The sequence below is a fragment of the Biomphalaria glabrata genome, chromosome 4, assembly GCF_947242115.1.
Source record: "Biomphalaria glabrata chromosome 4, xgBioGlab47.1, whole genome shotgun sequence".
Classification (NCBI taxonomy): Eukaryota; Metazoa; Mollusca; class Gastropoda; family Planorbidae; genus Biomphalaria; species Biomphalaria glabrata.
Window position 1 is genome coordinate 43,740,167 of NC_074714.1, and position 21,860 is coordinate 43,762,026.

At 34.7% G+C, this 21,860-nt stretch overlaps 1 protein-coding gene across 6 annotated transcripts in view; it reads left to right on the forward strand.

Moving 5' to 3' along the window:
• LOC106054104 (mucin-5AC-like) overlaps nt 1–21,860 on the forward strand; it is a 77,385-nt gene that overhangs the window by 45,409 nt on the left and 10,116 nt on the right. For 5 of the 6 annotated variants that reach the window (XM_056027137.1, XM_056027139.1, XM_056027138.1 and 2 more), the window contains 18 exons: nt 262–374; nt 763–828; nt 2,022–2,060; nt 3,082–3,166; nt 4,275–4,387; nt 4,835–4,934; nt 5,208–5,320; nt 6,169–6,216; nt 6,545–6,583; nt 8,016–8,100; nt 9,472–9,584; nt 10,573–10,672; nt 10,858–10,970; nt 13,553–13,597; nt 16,834–16,872; nt 18,505–18,589; nt 18,875–18,987; nt 20,956–21,055. In XM_056027137.1, the coding sequence (XP_055883112.1) occupies nt 262–374; nt 763–828; nt 2,022–2,060; nt 3,082–3,166; nt 4,275–4,387; nt 4,835–4,934; nt 5,208–5,320; nt 6,169–6,216; nt 6,545–6,583; nt 8,016–8,100; nt 9,472–9,584; nt 10,573–10,672; nt 10,858–10,970; nt 13,553–13,597; nt 16,834–16,872; nt 18,505–18,589; nt 18,875–18,987; nt 20,956–21,055 (1,509 nt within the window). The remainder of the gene's footprint in view (nt 1–261; nt 375–762; nt 829–2,021; nt 2,061–3,081; nt 3,167–4,274; nt 4,388–4,834; nt 4,935–5,207; nt 5,321–6,168; nt 6,217–6,544; nt 6,584–8,015; nt 8,101–9,471; nt 9,585–10,572; nt 10,673–10,857; nt 10,971–13,552; nt 13,598–16,833; nt 16,873–18,504; nt 18,590–18,874; nt 18,988–20,955; nt 21,056–21,860) is intronic. The other variant, XM_056027142.1, reaches the window with a different exon arrangement.

Here is a 21,860-nt window from a genome sequence, read left to right on the forward strand (position 1 = left end):
TGGAACACGCTATCCATCCATCTCAGACAATCTGCAAGCTTCAAAACATTCAAGAGCAATAAGACCTTTCTGTTCAAAACTTTTTTAAAAATTATTTTGTCCTTTTAACTCTCGTGTTTAAGTCTGTTAGGCTCATTTAGCCTACAATTTGTTTGTTGTCAGAGTTTTATAAATTTAACTATTTATTTATGTGCTAAAACATTATTTTGCGGTCAGACAAAGTGAAATCTAATATATATATATTTTACTTCGATTCCAAAGAGATCTGAATGACCTGACCAGCTGTTTTTCAAAAGTTGGTTGTGGAACAGACCCAAAAACATCTTTCATCGTCAGTCAATCAAAACAACAGTTACAAAATGGCGGCATTATTTGTAAGTAGTTAATTCACCAAATAAATGTTTTGGCAGATTTAAGCCGGTACCAAAAAACTTCTCCAAGATGTGTACTTTCACATTGTGACCACTCTTAGATCTAAATCTTTGAAACAGTATGCACATTTACCAAAAAACAGACTTAAAAAACATTTTTAAAAGTTAAAAGTTAAATGCTCTTTGAGCACATTTAATACTGCAACTTGATATCAAGATGTATCATTACAGAGTGTCTGGAATATAAACACATGTACCTCTGCCATCTTGACCTACTTGCTTGAAATGTTGGAGGTGGCTGAAATGTGAAATATATTTAGATGTATATGACTTATTTGTTCTTAAAGTGACATTGTTTTAATTCACATTACTATTTGAAATATTTGTTTAGGCTCAACGCCAACTACCACATTTTTACCACAGACGACGCCTCGGACAACTACATCAACAGTTAAAGGTAAAAAGTGTTTCTGGATATTCTACTTTGAAAAAGAAATTCAAAAGTTTCAAGTTTAAGTTGTGTGAATACAGTTTAAATTTAGCTTGACGGTTTAGCGTTATAAGCAATTTAGATTTCAGATTTTAAGTAATGATGTATTGTTATTTATAGTTCAAAGAAATATAATCTTTGTTTTTTTAAATTATGTAATTATAACATTTAAATAATAATAAAACAAGATAACAAAGAGAGTTAGTGTTATCACACGAACTCAGTGGCTACCCTATAGGCTCCGTCAATCAGCAAGGAATATTCAAGCCACGATTTTATTTTATCAGCTAAACTTAATCTAATAAAGTATTAGAAATTGAAAGAATAAATGGACGTTACTTTTAAATTGAAAACAAACTGAATAATCTATAATATATAAAGTCTTCTAGACCTTTTAGCAAGAAAACTAAATTTTATATATAGCAGTAGAGCGATTTTAGATAATCTTTTGGTATTGTTGTTTTAATTTTAAAAAAAATGAACAGCCTATTGTCGATAATGAGATTTCTGCTTATAGTGCATTTATTTATTTGTTTATTAAAAGGAGAAATAATCTTTTCAATATTTGTTTTAAATTTTTTAAAAATCTGATTGTGACAGGTGACATGCAGAAAGACAAAGCCTTACATCATAAGAAGGCCGTTAAAAAAAGAAAATATTATTTGAAACTTTTTTTGTTGGGGTGTGGGGAATTCCACATAGCTCCCCGTGTAAGCAGAAGGCTAGCCAACGCACAAACTACTTTATTAAATTTTGGAAAAATACACTCCACAAACTACTTTACAATACAGTTCGTGAAAATATTCTTTCCTAGCTGCAAAGATCTTCTAGATCTAGGATAAGATGTATTTATTGAATAACATTTGACTGAACAATAGCACTTTCTTCTTTCCCCATTCCGAAATTATATGTTTTCAATTGTATATTCATATTTAAATAGATTTAAAATTAAAAAAAACAAAAAAAAAACACATAATGACAGTACAAAAAATGAACGTTGAAAGTTTATTAAATTTGCATATTTGTTAAAAGAACGCGTCAACCAATAGAGTAGGTAACACCGCGAACTATGAGAAGCATAAAACAAATGAGAAAGAAGGAGGAAGTATTGAGTTAAAATGAGCCGTTGACTTGATAGTTGTTTACATTTTATTTATCAGAATACACGGCAGTCACCACAGCAGCTCCCGTAACTAAAGGTAAGTATAAAGCGTTGCTTAGTCATTTCCATAGGCGAGTTCTAAACAAGCAAAATATATATTTTTTAAAAATCCTAAACTAAAGCTTATATAAGAGGAAGAACTCCTCATTTATAGCTATAACTCTTAATACTGCTATGTTTATTTCCTCTTTTAAAATCAAACAAAATTAATTAATTACCACTGATTAATGACATTTTTTTTATTGATTTATGTTTAGTTAGAGACGATGAAAAAATGTGTAAAGTTTCAACTTGATCCAAGATTGGGTGTGAGACAGAGGCGTAGCTAGGAATTTTTCATCTTTTGGGGGCCCGGGGGGCTTGACGACCTCTTTGGGGACCCTGCATTTTTGGTAATATTTAATTTTTAATGTAAAAAACACTAATTTGGTGGCCCGGGGGGATTTTCAGATTCTCCCCCTCATCCCACCACCCAAGCTACGCCACTGGTGTGGGAGAAATAACGTGTACAAATTGTGCCCAGACAGACAGAGTGAGCTGATATAAATTTTGTAAAATGCAACCAAAATAAAAAAGTGATATCCTTTAAGTTTTAATATAAATAGATAATAAATAGCTAATACATTTGATGCATGAAAAGTGCTGTGTCAAGGATTTCGATAGTCTTCAAGTAAAATTCCTTTCATTATTCTTTTCCGGCTTTTCGACAGGAGTTTAGGAATCTGGCGTAATAACCTTGATTTCTGACACTCAGTTTGAGACTTGACAATCCTAAGATCGTCCCAATTAGTTATTATTATTATAGTTTTTATATAGCGCTACTTTCATGCTTATAACAGTTGTGGACCAGTGGGGAGGGGGGGGGGAGGGGGTATCTAGGAGAAGATTTTCCGTGCTGCCTTTAGGCGCTCAGTAAACACAACTCTGCCCGAGTCGGGTGTCGAACCTCGAGCCCCCTTCTAGGTAGCCAAGCAAAGACAAGTTCAAGCGCTCTTGACCACGCTTCCCACAAGACATTTGTCTAGATCAAGTTCTTTATAAACGTATATCTTCCACAGAATGTAAAGACGGTCTAGATTCTTGTTATTTGACCTTCTTCATGACTTCTGTAACCAGAAGCAACGAGAGAGATCTACTCTGTGGGTCAGTATTTTGTTAACAATGTTTTACTTTCTAGAATGGAGCCGCTTACTGAGCCGCTTATAGGAAAAGCAATGGGGCAGCCATTGGAGCAGTAAGTGGGATAATTATAGAAAAGACTATGAGTTACTCAATGGGGTTACCAATGTAACACGCAATGGGGCTCTCAATTAGAAAATTAATGAGCCACTCTCTAGAAAAATCAAAATGAAAATTCATACCTATAAAACAGTGGAAGGAGGAACCAATTGGTCATTAAAGTGGACAACCAATGAGATATAGTTAATGGGTCAACTGATCAATTGATCAACCAATGATATAATTAGGGGTGTAGCCATGGGGAATCCCATAGCCAAATATTAAGTGAAAAGTGCAGCCAGTGAACACAACAAATGGACTTCAATGGCCAGTGTTATGAGACAGTCTTTGGAGACTTCAATGGCCAGTGTTATGAGACAGTCTTTGGAGACTTCAATGGCCAGTGTTATGAGACAGTCTTTGGAGACTTCAATGGCCAGTGTTATGAGACAGTCTTTGGAGACTTCAATGGCCAGTGTTATGAGACAGTCTTTGGAGACTTCAATGGCCAGTGTTATGAGACAGTCTTTGGAGACTTCAATGGCCAGTGTTATGAGACAGTCTTTGGAGACTTCAATGGCCAGTGTTATGAGACAGTCTTTGGAGACTTCAATGGCCAGTGTTATGAGACAGTCTTTGGAGACTTAAATGGCCAGCTTATCTAAACAAATTTATATTGCTTATCTACTCTGCTTTTCTTACTAAAAAAATATATATTTATTTTTCATTTAGTGATAGTAGTGAAAACGCTCTTAAATATTGCATAGGCTAAGTGAATCCAGTAATGTTTGGTGGGATTGACAGTTGAAATTGCAAGATTTGTTTTTTTTTTTTTCATAAAAGTCCGGAAAACATTTTTGAATTCATTTTCTTTCTTTCTTTTTTATTTATTTACCTCCTCCTGAAAAAAAAACTACACAAAAACTTTGGTCAAATAAAACACGACTAAAATCAAAATCAAACATTACGATTACATCAGCAACAATACAATGAAATCAGATTTAATTAAGAACTGACCTTTTTCTGTTCCCAGAGATTTACGTACTCTTTCTGAATGTGTGTCTGCTATCAACTGTCCAGCCAGTGAGAGACAGAAAAAGATTAGCGAGGGAGAAAGTCGTCTTTCAGCTCGAAGTATCAACTGTTGTAAGTATTTTAGTTTAAAGTTGGCAAGATTTAAAAAATGTTGTTATGCATATGCAACAATAAGATATGCTTAGAGATATGCTTAGATACTTTAAAAAAATAAAAATAAAGACACATGACCGCTTGTCTACCAAGGTCCAACCATAGCTCTCTCTAAGTGTTTCTGTGTGTGTAGTTATGGAGATTTCTTTTTTCAATTCATAATACAATTCATAATAGAAGGGATGGGAAAATAAATACCAGTAGTCCAAGTTAATCAATATTAGTAGCTATAAGATATTCATTTTTTTAATACTAAGGAAAAGGATTTATATAGCACGATTTTATACTTGACGAAACGAGCGAATACATTTTTCAAAGCCTAGAATGTATTGTTGCATCTTTCCAATACAAGTAAAGAGAGTTTAAGGTTCTATGACTTAATAAATTCAACTTCTTTTTGACTAGCTGTTCCATCCACTTGTAACAAAGATCTCCTCAACCAATGTATGACTACCTTTGTCATCAGCAGAACTACAAATGGATTGGATACATCAATAGCTTGCGGGTAATGTTTCATTAACCCTTTTGAATATCTTATATTCGGCTGGTCTGCACGTTACTATTAAGGCGACCATTCATCGAACATTTCTCTACGCTTCATGAAGAAAATGGTAAACGAAAACTAGACCTAAATTTAAAATATTTTCTTAAGATTCTTTCAATAAATAAAAATTGATATTATACGGAACGAAATGTGATATTATTGTTAGTATTTTTTAAAATCCAAATACAATTTTTATATACTCGTATATTCTTATCCAATGTTCTTTTTTTTTAGATACTTCAATGACTTGACCATTTGTCTTTCAAAAACTTTGTGTTCAACTGTTGATACATCTCCCTATATCAACCAGGCTAAGAAACAACTAGAAGCTGGACTCATTGATTGCAGTGAGTAGTTTGTTGTTTGTTCTTTTTGAATACATTTAATGAATAATATCATGTTCAAGCGGAGGCGCTGTGGCTGAGCGACAAAGTGCTTGGCTTCTGAACCGCGGGTACCGGTATCGAATCCTGATGAAGACTGGAATTTTTTTATTTGGGCATTTTTTGGGGCCCGTGTCCACCCATCTCTAATGGGTACCTGACATTAGTTGGAGAAGTCAGATGGTCATTGTGTTGGCCACATGGCACCCTTGTTAGCCGTGGGCCATAGAAACATATGACTTATAGATCGCAAAGATGTATTCTAAGGCCACATAGCAGAGTACATTGTTAGTTTAAAAAAATAAATTTTGGCTTTAATATAGCGCTACTGTCATGCCTATAACATGCTCAGAGCGCTATGGTCTAATCTCGTTTGTGGACCGGTGGGGGAGGGGGTATCTGGAAGAATGTTTTTCCGTGTGTCCTTTAGGCACTCAGTAAACACAACTCTGCTCGAGTTGGGTGTCGAACCTTCATAGATCTCGGCCACGCTTTTGGCAACAAAAATAAATACAGAAAGTCATTAACTTCTTCCATTGAAGAGTGACACTCTTAGTTAAGAGGAATGACGTTATACATTGTGAAGGTATGTAAATGTTTTTGTAAGTCCTTCTCAATGACAGCTCATCAGAAATTAAGATTTGTATTTTGTAATGTTTGCCCTTGATACTACTCAAGCCAATGGTCGAGGAAATTTCTATTATTTACTTTTTTATTTAAAGAAAATCTGTTTACTAAGTAAAACTAAAATTTACTTTATAAAAACAAAGTGACTAGGAAAGCAATTATTCAATTATCACTTAAATTTGCAGGTGTGGCGACTACAACAGTAACAACCAGGCCTACAATTACAGTACCTGGTACGTACATGGTGCTAATAATTATCAAAGATGTAGTATTTTTATTTATGTTCCTCTCATCAATGTATCTATAAAATATATGTTTAACAAATTATTAGCCCAGACAATGAATAGTTGTTTTAAATTTGACTCATTCAATGTTTTTAAAGAGACAATCTATCACATATTTACAAAAAAAGAAATGTCATTTTTCTGAAAATAAAACTTTAAAGAATTTATTTTTATTTTGGTAAATAGTATTTAAATATTTTTTTCTTTGTCTATTACCTTCTTGAAACAAAAGTTCAATTAAATGTATTTATAAACCTGTTTTCGTCTTGTTTACCAGCAAGTACTGCAGCCATCACAACAGTTGCTATAACTAAAGGTAAAATTAAAATACCAGTTACCAGTAATAGTTTCCATTGGTAAATAATTCACAGGCTTTATTTTTATATTTTTTCCTTGTCTTTTAAATGTTCTTCTGAAAATAGGCTGCTATACAGAAAAACACGTAAGGCTTCTTTAAAGTTTTCCCCACGTGAATCCGCAATCCATTATGAGAGCATGGTGGCGTGACTATAGTACACAAATGATGTTTGGGAGTCCGCCGCTGTAAACAAGACATTGAAAGACATTAACTTATTTATGAAGGAGACGACTGTTTCGTAAGAGCGAATATTTTACTCTGAGTAACTAATTTAAACAAGAACAGAACAGTTTTTACCCAGCCCAAAGTCAGAGTATATAAAATTCTAATGCTTAGCGTATAGATCTAGACTTAGAAGATGGCTAATGCTAGGCCAATAGATCTAAACTGAGATGTCTAATGCTAGGCCTGTGGATCTGAATTTAGAAGATGTGTAATGATAGGACTATAGATCTAGACTTAGAAGATGTTGCGCAAAATGCTCCAGAAAGGGTATCAATTAATTAAACTCTACATACGGAAATACCTGAATTCGTAGTCTGTTTAATAAAAGGATTATTTAGTCCTCTAGCCAAATTTAAATTAAACTTTTCTCTTTTTTTTTTTTACTTTAAAAAATCATAACGATCAAACCAGAGTTTTCCTTGCGTGACTAAATAGCTAGAAAATATTCTCTTAAATTGTCGATTGTCAAAATTCTAGGAAAATTGTTAGAGCTGTTATCGAAAACAGTGTCCAAGGGTTTTCCACCCAGCTTTGACTGATACATTTGCAAGCTGAATAGAGCCACTGCCGACAATGGATGACGAATTACATGAGGCAAAAATAACACTGTCATGTGACTTTCAACTGACATGTAGAGCTTGAAGGACGAATATATATCATTCAGATCCGTGTGTTTGTAACCTACGTTAGTTATTAAAGTCAAAATTCGACTGATATATGTATATGTAAGGTTTGTTTTCGTGTTTGAGGATTAACGAAGAATGCAGTGATTCACGTGGCTACGCAGCCCCAGCTACCAACTATATTATTTGCCACATCCAATGTCGACATAATCATTGTCAGCCGGTGGTCGATTTATATTCCTTTTTCGCCGTCTATCCATGTGTATATATGTATATATATATATACAGATAGAGAGAGAGTGAGAGAGAGACAATATTTTTATAAACCTGGTGGTGACACCTAATGGTGTGTGTAGACGACCGACGCAAATGTGGTCTGTGTGCGTTAGTTGTTTTATTTATTAAATCATTATCAATGTTATTCTTCCTCTGTTGAGACCTTTCCTGGAATTTACAATTGGTGTAATTCATTAAAAGACAATATTAACACATATTTCTAGATAGAAGTAGAAATTCATTTTCTTTATGATTATGTTCCACAGCGTGTAAAGACGGTTTAGATTCTTGTTATTTGAACTTCTTTATGACCACGGTGACCAGAACTAACGAAAGAGATCTACTCTGTGGGTGAGTAGTTTGATAACAAAGCTTTATATTCCACGGTGTGCAGTCTGCTGGACACCACGTTGACTAGTGTTCTTTTTCACATTGTCTCAATACATTGTCTCAATACATTGTCTCAATACATTGTCTCAATACATACCATCTTTCAACTTTTGTTGGAACCTGGACACGGATCTCTAATGATTTCCCAGAAATTTGACAGTTGATGTATATAGTTGGAGAAATAATTACTAGCTCGTTGGTCACACCGGGTCACACACATTTTGAAAAGTAAAAAAAAAAATAATAATAAATCCGGCTAGACAACTAAAACTATTTTTCTTGAACGGACTTTGCGTCTTCGGGTCTTTTCGTATTCCTTAGAGTTCAAGAAATGAATGTTTAGGAAAATTGTGCACATATTCTGTTAGGTCAATCTAACATTTATTAGTCATTAGTAAGATGATTAAAGGAGGTATTAACTCTTTTTAAAAAAGTTTGTTTTTTTTCAAACTGTTTTTCTTATTTATTTGTATGATTGTCACGCTAAAATAGGGGCGATGTTTCCATGTTGTTATCATGATTCCATGCAGTAGAGTTAGTGTCCTCTATGAACTAAGTTTTGACTAGGGGAGAAATAAAGAATAAAACGGCAATATAATGAAGGGGGGGGGGAGAAGCTGCCTTTGGCCGCTAATTAAACACAACTCAGTCTATGTGTAAACTCGAATTTAAGTCATGTGCTTATGGTTACAAAAATAAAATGTAAGTATTACCCACGCATACGTCACTTTCCTGACCTTGCTGAAGGGGATGGTTGTACCAAAGTTGAGAATTACTTTAAAGTTTAACTTTAGATGAATTAATTCAATAGGATGGAATGAACATGAAAGTATTTTATACCTAGACTTTTTTTTCTTTTATAATAATTATCTCAGTTTAAGAAGCAAGTTTTATTGTGTTTTCTCAAGAAATTGTTTGTTACAAATCCTTTCGATCAACCACCTTCCTCTCCCCCTTTTTACATTGAACTACTCGGTGCTCGCAAGTCTAGCCATTTATAAATTATGATTACTCCGGGAAGTGGGATTGTCTACAAAGATCTGATTTATGAATTTGTGAACATGTACTATTTACATTAGATTTTTACCAAATTATTACATTTTTACTACCTTTACTATTTTAACTGTGAATAGACCTTGATTTTAATGATTTAACTGTATAGAATTTAGCCCTTGTTATGTAGAGAGAGAGAGTAGTCCTTAAGGGACTGCAGACACGAAATGGCCTAAATTGTGCCGATGTGCCTAAAATCAAAATCAAACATTATGATTACATCAGCAACAATACAATGAAATCAGATTTAATTAAAAACTGACATTTTCCTATTCCCAGAGATTTACATACTCTGTCTGAATGTGTGTCTGCTATCAACTGTCCAGTCAGTGAGAGACAGAAAAAGATTAAGGAGGGAGAAAGTCGTCTTTCAGCTCGAAGTATCAACTGCTGTAAGTATTTTGTCGACATGCAGATCATGAGTAGAAAAGAAACATGCATTTTAATTCTGTTGGCCAAAAGTTTGCATGAAGAACTATAAAAATAAAACTAGTATCTTTCCCAATTCTTTAATTTGAAAGAAAACTAAATTAATAAATAACAAAGTTATTGAGAGAGTTTGTATGGAAACACAACCTCTGAATCGCCCCCCCCCCCAAGTGGTCCGCTCAGGCAGGTAAAAAGACAGGCTTCAATACTTTCAGACAGAATATTAGAAACTATGAACAACTTAAACTCTATTTCCGTCGATACAAAAAGACAAAGCTAGTAGCGTCGAAAGTGTTGCCGATACTGTTCGACTAACGACTTGATACCACCAAATACGGAGATTTATTGATATTATTATTACATTCTTAATATTTATATGTATTCAATGAACTAATATTTAATGTAAGGGACACACACACAAAAAAAGGTAATGCAATATGAAGAACTATGGTAGCATTATAATGGAATCTAAGTAAAAACTTAAGAAATGAAAATTGAAAAATTTAAATATTTTTAAATAAAAGACAAAATAAACAAAGCTGCTATTGTCAAAGATTGCAATGACCTGTTTAGCAATATTACTTTGTCTTACAAGCGAAAATGCTTCACTAATAAGGATTATAAAAATGCCTTAAAAAAATCTGTATTTTACCATTGTGAAATAAACTAAAAGGCATACATTTTTTTTTATAGATTTGCCTCCGTATTTAAAAGACTCTAGACCAAAAGTAATGCGCGTGAAGCAATGTGAAAGGCTCAACGATTGAGGAATTATTTATTTAAAAATTGTTTATACGGTCTCTAAATTAAACTTTTTATTAAACAAATACGTTAAGAAATAAACAAAAAAAAAAAAAAAAAACAGAATGTTAGGTGAAAGTGTGGGAATACTTTTTTAAACAAAGTATTTATGTACTTGTGTAACATATCCACATCTGTTTTCCTGTCTAGCTGCTCCATCCACTTGTAACAAAGATCTCCTCAACCAATGTATGACTACCTTTGTCATCAGTCGAACTACAAACGGATTGGATAAAACAATAGCTTGCAGGTATGTAGACCTAGCTAGAAAATATACATTCTTAATGTATATGTGAGTGTTTATATATATATATGGCTTTTCCGTCTCGAATAACAGTTAATGTATCTAATAGAATGCAGTCTGAGACTCTAACCAGGTATTCCTGTGCGCCTGACCACATGACACAAATGTTTTATTTTTGTTTATTTTGCTAGAGATTTCAATGACTTGAACGTTTGTCTCTCAAAGACGTTGTGTACCACTGTGGATACATCTCCCTATATCAACCAGGCCAAGAAACAGTTAGAGGCTGGACTCATTGATTGCAGTGAGTACACGAAGATAGACATATATCTATAGAAATCAATTTTTAAAATACCCCCGAGTTCATACTTTATACATTATCTAATATTTAAATAGAGTTGAAGTATCATGAGTTTTTAAATGTGCCTCAGTGGAACTGGGTTGATAGATGACAGAGGTTATTTAAGATTTTGAATGCTATTGTTACGTTGGCTGATTGGTCGTGTGGTATGCGCTCGGGACTGTCGTCTCGTTGGTCCAAGGTTTGAAACATGCTCGCTGCCATTGCCCGCAATCTAAGAGGAGGTTCGGGCTAGGAGGAAATAAACCTAAAATCAGAAGGAACATCCGAAACATGTCAAACAAACTTGACATCTCAAACAAACTTGACATCTCAAACAAACTTGACATCTCAAACAAACTTGACATCTCAAACAAAACTTGACATCTCAAACAAAACTTGACATCTCAAACAAACTTGACATCTCAAACAAACTTGACATCTCAAACAAACTTGACATCTCAAACAAACTTGACATCTCAAACAAACTTAACATCTCAAACAAAACTTGACATCTCAAACAAAACTTGACATCTTAAACAAACTTGACATCTCAAACAAACTTGACATCTCAAACAAACTTAACATCTCAAACAAACTTAACATCTCAAACAAACTTAACATCTCAAACAAAACTTGACATCTCAAACAGAACTTGACATCTCAAACAAACTTAACATCTCAAACAAACTTGACATCTCAAACAAACTTAACATCTCAAACAAAACTTGACATCTCAAACAAACTTGACATCTCAAACAAACTTGACATCTCAAACAAACTTGACATCTCAAACAAACTTAACATCTCAAACAAACTTGACATCTCAAACAAACTTAACATCTCAAACAAACTTGACATCTCAAACAAACTTAACATCTCAAACAAAACTTGACATCTCTCTTTTCTCATATGTGCCTCGACTGTTGACGTAGCGGTGCTGTAACAGATCTCGTAACCAAATTCCTCCACTCTTCTCGGTCAGCTTCTGTCCTTAAGAGAAGCAACTTCATTCTTTCACGTTCTCCAGCCAACATTTCTTAGGACGACCCTCTCTTTGTGCTGTCTGAACAGTAGTTTGAAGAATGCCCTACACTATCACCAAATCAGTCCAGCATTCGAATGTTCACACTGTTGAAGATTTTCTCCGACTTGCCAGCCAGAGTGTTGACTTGTAAAATTTCAAACTCATTTCTTTGACATCCAGCATTTTTCTATAACATTTAGTTTCAAAAGCTTGGTCTCTTCAGCTTCAGCGTTCAGTGTTCAACTTTCACAACCCTATAGGAGTAATGAGGCCTCTACCAAATAACACAGTTTTAAGTTTCTTTGGAAACTGATGTTCCTCTTTCATATTTTCCATTGTTGGCTCATGACAGCGGATTCAAAGCTTAAACAAGTTTTTATCTCTTTTATTGATCCTCCATCTTTTGCCATGTTTGAACCTAATTACATATATAAGGTTACTTCTTCTATTCAACATACTATCTCAACCACAAAATAGTAGTGTTTAGTGTCCAACTTTCACAACCATTTAGTTAGTATTATAGAGGCGTCTATCGAAGAATACAGTTTTAATTTTACTTGGAAGCTGATCTCTTCCAGATTTTCCACAGCCGTTGCCTAGCTTAAACAGGGTTTTTATCTCTTTAGTGATGAACGATTTACTCCCAGCTTATCGGCCTATTTTCTATCTCACTGAAAGAAAATACAGACCAGGTACAGGAACTTATTTCAAAACTGGACGCTGCAGCTCGAGCAGTACTTATTGGCAATCATTGCTGAAAAAAGCAAAGTATTCGTTTTTTGGTGGAGATAAAATAAGATTTCGCACACTGTTGAATGAGGCGATGGTTAAGTGGGCGCTTGGCTTCCAAACCTGGTGTCTTGTGTTTAAATTTCGGTGAAGACTGCGATGCTAGAATTTCTGGATTTTTTAAGGGCACCTCTGAGTCCACCCTACTCTAAATGGGTACCTGACGTTAGTTGGGGAAAGTAAAGGCGGCTGGTCGTTGTGCTGGCCACATGACACCCTGCTCGTTAACCGTTGGCCATAGAAACGACCTTATTATCATCTGCCCAATAGATCGCAAGGTCTGAATGGGAACTTTTACTTTTACTTTTACTTGACTCTATTTAATGGCTCAACATTAGACATCAAATATCTAGGATTAAACATACATAAAAAATGGACGATCCCTGAAAGAATCAAAAGAAACAAATCGACTATTTTCGAAATAGTACAATAATATTTTAATTGTCTACCTAGTTAGTGTAACGATGTGACGTAACTGAACTTTGTTGATGTCCGGTTACTATAAACTATTTGTTACGAGGTAGAGCTATTCCTTAACATTCTACGATTTGTTGGAATGTGGGTTTTACTCTAAACTGGTGGACTATAGCAAGTTTCAAATTGAGTATCATAATATAAGCTAAAGATTGCCACATGAAATCCAACCATATGTATTAGTCAAATAATTATGTTTTTTTTTTAAGATACAATTATAAGGGGGCTATTTAAAACCAAATATTTCAATATGCAGGTGTGACATCTACAACAACGGTAACCAGCACATCCACCACTCCAGGTATGTGGTTAATTATTACAAGACATACATTTATAGAACTGTTCTTTTACACCCATTTATTTGTACAACGGCATGTATGTAGCAGGGTCTGTCTAACAGAAACACTCTACTCTTCATTCATTCTATCGACTCTTACTTCATTTTTACAAAGCTTATATCAACTCATTCTGTCTGTCTGGTAAAAATTTTTTTTTTAAATGTATTTTCTCCCACTTCAATTTCTCGGATCAAGTTGAAACTTTGCATGAATTATTCTTATTTGCATGATTATTCATTGCACCTGACAAAACACGAATCAATGAACAAAAATTAACCAATTATTTAATAGATTTTTGGTAATTATTTATTTTGTTTGATATGGAAATAAGGGGAATAAAGGCTACTCAATCAGATATGTGGATGCATGGATTCATTTCCCTTTTCATGTTTTGTCACGTTTTTCCTCTCACTTCCGATTCTCGGATCAAGTTGAAATTTTGCAGAATTATTCATAGTTGATGCCAACACACGAATCAATAGATCGAATAATTTATTAGTCAATAAATTGTTAGTAGTTAATTAATGTTTGCTTTATATAGCAGAAAGAGAGTTAAGACTTGAGATAACTGGCAATAATAAGCGGTTCTTTCCCATAGATAAGCTTTGATATTTTTAAGAAGTATTTTTGTTTTCTTTTGCTTCTTTAGGCTCCTCCTTCATTGTTTGGACTCTTTAGACAAGCCTTACGTGTTTACAAATAATTGTTTCAGATGGATGTGACTTAGAACTATCTTTGTAGCATTAAGAACATCATTGGGGGCGTGGGGGCTGGGGCGTAAGGCGCTTGGGTTCCGAACCGGGTTCTAATTCAGGTGATTTTTTAGGTCTCCCCTGAGTCCAACCAACTCGAATCGGTAGCCAACCAATAATTGGGGAAAGGTAATGACGGTTGGTTATTGTGCTGGCTACATGACACTCTCGTTAACCGCGGAACACATATGCACTTTACATCATCTGCCTCATAGATTTTAATATTCAAAATATGAACTTTACCTTAGTTTAGACTTTAGAATGCCTTCAATAGCTAGAACAAATACTGATGTATATTGTATACAGTAAGGTTTCATATAATGTGACATTCACTTTTCTATTGTATTTACTTATGGTGAGGGAGCTTTACAAAATGTATCTTTGGCTCCCACCCCCCCCTTTTTTTAAAAACACTTCACAGATTAGTAAAAAATTTTTAAAAATTAACGCATAAATGTACACAAAATCAGAAATAATTCTGGTTTCTGAATAAAATGAATATTATATAATTGATCCAAGAAAGCAGAGAATTAAGTCGTATAAGAAAGAATGATTCTCTACCATTGTTACATTTGATTTTCTTTGTCACAAAGCTTATATCACCTCACTCTATTTGTCTAGTAGAAAGTTTGAACACGTAATTACTCTCACGGATCAAGTTGAAACTTTACTAAATCATTCGTTGGAGTAGAGAATACATGAGTTAATAAAAATTTACCAATTAGTCAAGTAATTACTAGTAATCAAATATTTTATTTTGATACTAAGGTGACAGGATGTTCCGATTTAGGCGTGACAGTCCCGTTTTGACTGTTAGTCCCGCTATCATTAAAAAACAGTCGATGTTTTCACGCTTTTGTTTTAAAATCTTTCTTTAACTTGTAAACCTACATTAAGGTACTTCTCCAGTATTTAAATACTTAACAGATCAATATTGCAGCCGGTGATGGTTCTTTAGTTTGTCATATTGTTTCACATAATATTAATCGTTATTAAAGGTTTGGCCCTTATTTAATGAACTAAGTCAATAAGCTGCTTAGTGATGCCCAGTTTTTTTATAGCGTTCACGCATGCTTCTAGCCTACAATAAAGTGAAATTGTTTGCCCTGAGGATACAATTCTTTGCGCCACCTTTAGCTGGAAATCTTTAAAAGAAATTCGTCGATTTAGAATTTAGCAGAATTCGGGCTAGAGAAAGACAGGGTGGTTAGTTTGAAGCCTTCGAAGTGACTATTTAAATTATAACCTACTTTGAAATCATATTTTAACAGAATTGACCCTTTATTATGAAAAGCTTCTTTGAAAACCCGTGTGTTGAACTGTGACTGCATTTTGTACACAACATTGCGACAATACTCCATGCAGAAGTTCTATTTAGTGAAGGGCAGAATGTCAGTGCTCTTAAAGTATCTTATGCCACTGACGATTAGGTTCAAGGATGCAAGACAAAAGTTCTCCTCTCACCCTACGATCTATAGGGCAGATGATGTTTTTAAGTCATCAGTTTCTTTGGCCAATGGTTGAAGAATAGTGTGTCATGTGGCCAGCACACAGACCAATCGCCTTTACTTTACCCAACTAAAGTCAGCTACCCATTAGAGTTGGGTGGACTCATGGGCGCCCTGAAAATCCCGAAATTCAGAATTCTATTCATCACCGCGATTCGGATTCAGGACCCCAGGTTTGGAAGCCAAGCGCTTAACCACTCAGCCACCGCACCGCATAAAGAAGCATGAAAAGTGAAAAACTATTTCATCTCAGAGAAGTACGCATGCCATTAACTTTAGATGACGCGAGTCAAGTGATGCAGCAGCGACAATGACAATCGTAAACTTTGACGAAAATGTTGCTTATTATTTCAGAGATAGATCTCACAGAACGATGATCTCTCTTTGAAAACGTTTTAGAAAGCCTGCAACTATCTGAACTATTGTGTGTGTAGGCCTAAATTGTGTGTGAAATGTGTGTGTGTACATTGTGATACACTGTAATAACGTCTATGTTGTTGAAATATTGGTCGAAACTCGTAACAAATCTGAGCCTGTTCTGTTTACACCCCATGTGTCCAGCTTTCGCTCCCCAAATACCTGTTCAACATATTTGATACCAACAAGGGAAGTTAATCCTTCGGTTTTCACATATATTTCAAATATGTAGTGTTTGGTCCCCTTATATAATTGTACACGCTATTTCTCCCACACACATTCTCGGATCAAGCTAAAACCTTGAATATTTATTACACAAAACATGAATCCATAAAAAAAAATAACCAATTAGTCAATTAATTATTGGTAATTTATTATTTTGTTTGACATCGAATAAGGGAAATAATTTCAGACATTATTGACAAATATAGTTGTAAATGAAGAGTTATTTCCCTTAGATAAGCTTTGTTTTTTTTAAAAGGATTTCTTATATTTTGCTTCTTTGTTTCTTTCGTTTCCCAGCAAGCACCACATCCACCACAGCAGTTCCAGTTACTAAAGGTCAGTTGTCAAATTGTTACGTGCATCTTTCAAGTATAAGTATACCCTTGAAATTATTTCGGTAATAATTTGTATAGGCAATAATATGTATGTAATGACGTCATTTTCGACTATAATAAGTGGTTGAGTTGACGTCATTTGGGCTATAATAAGTAATTGATTCTGATGTAACTTCTTCTTCTTCTTCTTCTTCTAGCCAGCTTTATTGCTGCTGAGCTGTCAGCTCTTTTGCAGACTGTGCCAAGAAAAAAAAGTGTGCTGTTTTCTTCAGTTGTTCAGCACTGCCGTACAGGGTGTTGGTTATGTTGGGCTGTAGTGGAAGTAGGGTCTGCCTAAGGTGGATTAGGGAGGGGCATTCAAAGAGGATATGGTTTACGGTTTCAAAGGGGTGGGCGCAATGTCTGCAAAGGGGTAGTTGTGTGGAGTTTATTTTGTTCAGATGGTAATTTAATAGTGGTGTGTGTCCTGTTCTTAGTTGGAAGATTGTAGATTGTTCTTTGCGGGGGAGGAAGTTAATACTGTCCAGTTTGTTAGGCGTAGTCATTTCTCTGTACATGGCTCTGCCTGTGTTTCCTGATGCCCATTGGTTGAGCCGATCCTCTTAGTGATTGTTGACTAACATTGACCTTAGGGTGAGGTAGTTAACAGGTCTATCTGGTTGTTCCATAGTTGAACCTGCCTTAGATAGCTTATCTGCCTTTTCATTTCCCATGATGCCAATGTGTCCAGGGATCCACTGTAGTGTAATATTGATATTTAATTTTGATATCTTCTGGTGGATTATCACACTGAGTGTTGTCAACTCTCTTGGGCTGTTTGAGGTGCTGCTGTTAAGTGCTTGCAGAGTAGATTGGGAGTCTGTAAAGACAACAATATCTGATGGTGGTTGCACTCCTTCATATAATTTGTTTTCCACTGTCTGGAGTGCTATTCTGATGTAACCATATAACTGTTTATAGTTTTAAAAGGGTGTTGCTAGTTATCTACAATCAAAGATAGAGATAAAACATCTAGGTCCCTGCTAGGTTTTTGTAGCTTCTTTGTATAGCGTACTCTTGTTTAATCGTTAGATTGGAAAGACAATGTCATAAGTGGTGATTCTGAAATGTAAAAGTAAATGTTTGAATTCGTTCAGATTTCTCATCGTTAGCCAATGACTCAAATACATCAAAACATCAGAAAAATGTTGCTTGCTAACGTGTAGTACAGTCTTATGGCTATGAACAGGATAGTTTTGCGATTCAGACCCTGCTGGCCATTAGTTTTCGTCCACTTAAGGTTTGGGCTTTGAGGTCATTTGATACTGAGAAGACAATGACAAAGGGATGCGTGGTCGAGAGGCTAAGTACTCTTGAGCTTGGCTTGTCTTGGCTACCCATGAAGGGGGCTCGAGGTTCGACACCCGACAGTGGAGCGCCCAAAGGCAGCACGGAAAAACCTTCTCCCAGATACCCCCTCCCCCCACTGGTTCACAAACGAGATTGGACCATAGAGCTCTGAGCATGCTATAAGCATGAAAGTAGCGCTATATAAAAGCTATAATTTTATTTAAACTGAGCACCCAATAGGATATAAACTGTTTGACCTGGATGTAAATCAAGTCCTATTTACACATACGTCTCTTTCCTACAGAATGTAAAGACGGTTTAGATTCTTGTTATTTGACCTTCTTCATGACCTCTACGACCAGAGCCAACGAGAGAGATCTACTCTGTGGGTGCGTATTTCTACAATTTTGGGCATTTAATGTGTCAAATATATATCCTTTAATGCCTTAATTTATTTAAGTAAAGAATAAAGTGTAGATGAATCTATAACTTCAAGCTGTCTCCATTATCATCGATACATAAGATTTTTTTTCCATAAATATTTTGAAACTTTTTTAGAACATTTCTGCAATTATGTAATCCCATAGTTTGGCCTAACATTTAATAAACCAACCAAACCTTGTTATATGATTTCATTTGTTTTATCACCAACAACTTATTTTCCCTATTCCCAGAGATTTACGTACTTTGTCTGAATGTGTGTCTGCTATCAATTGTCCAGTCAGTGAGAAACAGAAAAAGATTAGCGAGGGAGAAAATCGTCTTTTAACTAGGAATATAAACTGCTGTAAGTGTTATAGTAAAAATGTTAACAGGCTTTGTGATATCTATTTAAAGAAAAAAAAATTGCTTGAAAAAAGCCAGAAAAAAAAGGTTACAAAGACAGTTTGTGTGGTTACACAGGCATTTCAAAAAGTAGGTTTCAATAACATACTGTAGAGTATCAGAATGAAATTCGATCCAAAGCAAATGACAGAGAAGAATGGAGAAAAAAAAGGTTGACAGATCTTGTGTGGTGCCCCAACGGACCAGCAGACCAAGGAATAGATGAAAATGAAGAAGTTCGATGTGAACCTGGCCTAACTAATGTCATATAATGATTACCTAATTAGTAATTTATGTAATTGTTCTGTAAAGGGTCAATCTCTTATTTAAAGCTTGAAAAAAAACATTTCCTTCAAAAAAAAAAAAAATTAGTAATCTCCCCTTCCTTTCGTTTGATGTTTTATATTATGGTAGTGATGAGGCATAGCTGTAAACACGAAGATACGTAAAAATACGTATTAATGGTTGTTTCGAATTATGTATCACTTATATGCATGGTAAAAAGATTTTTCTCTTTTAAAATAACAGTAAACATTTTTTTGTAAATGAAGTAGATAATATGCCAGATCTTAATTAGCAATACAATTTAAAAAAAAAAACAATGTTTACATAAATGTGTTAACAATATGATACATTGGCGGCTCTTTAATAAACAGCCTCCCGTGTTAACTACTATTTATAGTGAATAGATGTAAAAATGGTGTATTTTGTGGAAAAAATAACTGTTTGCATAGTTGATTTTAAAAATTAAAATTTTCAATTTCAGAAAAGAAAAATGTAGCCGTTGCATCAGAACTTTGAAAGGTCTAAAATATCATGATGACGGATTTTCAATAATGTTTCTAATTTACGAGATTTAAATGGGACGGACCGATGGACGGACGGACAGACAGACCACACAAAACTAATAGCATCTTTTCCCCTTTCGGGTCCGCTAAAAAACAGACTTGTTTGTCATTTTTCGACCACAAATCTGATGGATGTGAATAGTTCAAGTAGATCAGAGTAATCTGCTCTTCGTTTACATTTGAATGCTTCAGGATCCCGCTTTTGATTTCTTTAGCTGTAAAATACAGTCATAGAGAAATAGAAGAGAAAGAGAAATGAAGAAATGTGGTGGCGAGATGTTGGAACTCAAATAAAAACTGTAGAAAATGAAAATGGGATGAAGCTGGGAAGAGATTACGAAATAAATTAACAAAATAAACAAGGTCAAACAAGGTGAAGGTCGTTATAGTGTTAAAATCTAAATAATAAAAGTATTCAAAAACAAAAAAACAAATACTAGGCCTATATGAAGAAAAGAACCTCGCAATTAGTGCCCTCTCTTTATCTTCATGTCTCTCACAAAACTGCAAGAGGGTGCCAGACACCATTCCTCCCCATTTCAACGTCATTGGATCAACAGCCAACACACTTTTAGTTAAAATGAAATGGGCACTAACTCTACACCCATTCATCTTTGCCTGACATCTTCAGATTTCCCGCGTTTTTACACCAACGTAGCTCATTTATCTTCTGCCTCTTTAGAGAACAACATCGGACAGATAAGTTAACTTAACACTATTTTGTGTTAATTGTTTGTCCATTTTTTTTTATAGCTAATGAAGGCCTCGTAGCCCAAACGTCATTTGTTTTACTTGGTACGGCAGCGTTACACACATGCATGTTATTTTCTATACAGTTAATTAAATAATTGGTGTTTTCTTTTAATTGATTGTTGTTTTGTCAACTTACTAGAAATAATTTTTCAGAATTTCAACTTGATCCGTGATTGAGTGGGGGAGAAATATCGTGTAAGACAAAAAGACAGAGATGATATAAGCTAGAAGCAAAAAATGAAATATGTTAATCTTTTTGGTGATAGTTTTTGGTGGGTATACCTTTAAAAATATTTAGTGTACTTAAATGTTAATATATGTTTGTCCAGCTGCACCGTCCAGTTGTAACAAGGATCTCCTCAGCCAATGCATGATTATTTTTGTCACCAGCAGAACTACAAATGGCATGGCCACATCAATAGCTTGTCGGTATGATATAATTTGAATATGACTGGGTTTTTTTTTTTGTTTTTTTTTCTAGAATTATTAGTATTTTAATTATTAGAATCTGCGCTGCCATTAAGGTGACTGTCAGGGTTGTATTAAGGCCTTAGCTCGTTTACCCGGGCCCCTGACATTCAACAGGCACCTTCGTGCTTACAAATAAATAAGTGATTCACTGTTGACAATGTAATTGTTTAATGATATGAATATAAGTTATGATGACAACTGATGGAGTAATGACATTGCATTGGAAACATTCTAATATTGTGGCTATATTAATTAAACAGTAATTCTACACCTTGCTGTCCGACAACGTGATACATAAATGCTCGCAATCACACCAAAAACACACTGCTGAATCTAGTATTTAGTGTAGAACTCCAATCCCATACTAACTCCCTTTAGAGACATAAATAAAGACAAACTAAAAGAACCAGTCTAGTATACTATGGCCTCGAAACCAACTGCGAAATGCAGTCATGCCTTAGATACTCACCCTAAACAGGGGAACACCGAAGAATCTCAAAGAAAACGTTTCACCAGCATAATAACAAAACCGCTCCATCAGCTTACAAGCAAGGCAACAAAAAGAAAGTGCGTTTAAAATTGTGCACTTAATACACATTGGTGCTAGAATGCCATAATCGTGACCGTGACCATCCGACTTCATTTTTCGATGACAGTTTCTCTACCATTTTATTATAACGGGGGAGGAAATTACTTCCAACATTAACTTCCAACAATTAACCTTAGCTATCGATCACTATCACTTTATATTTAAGTACTCTTT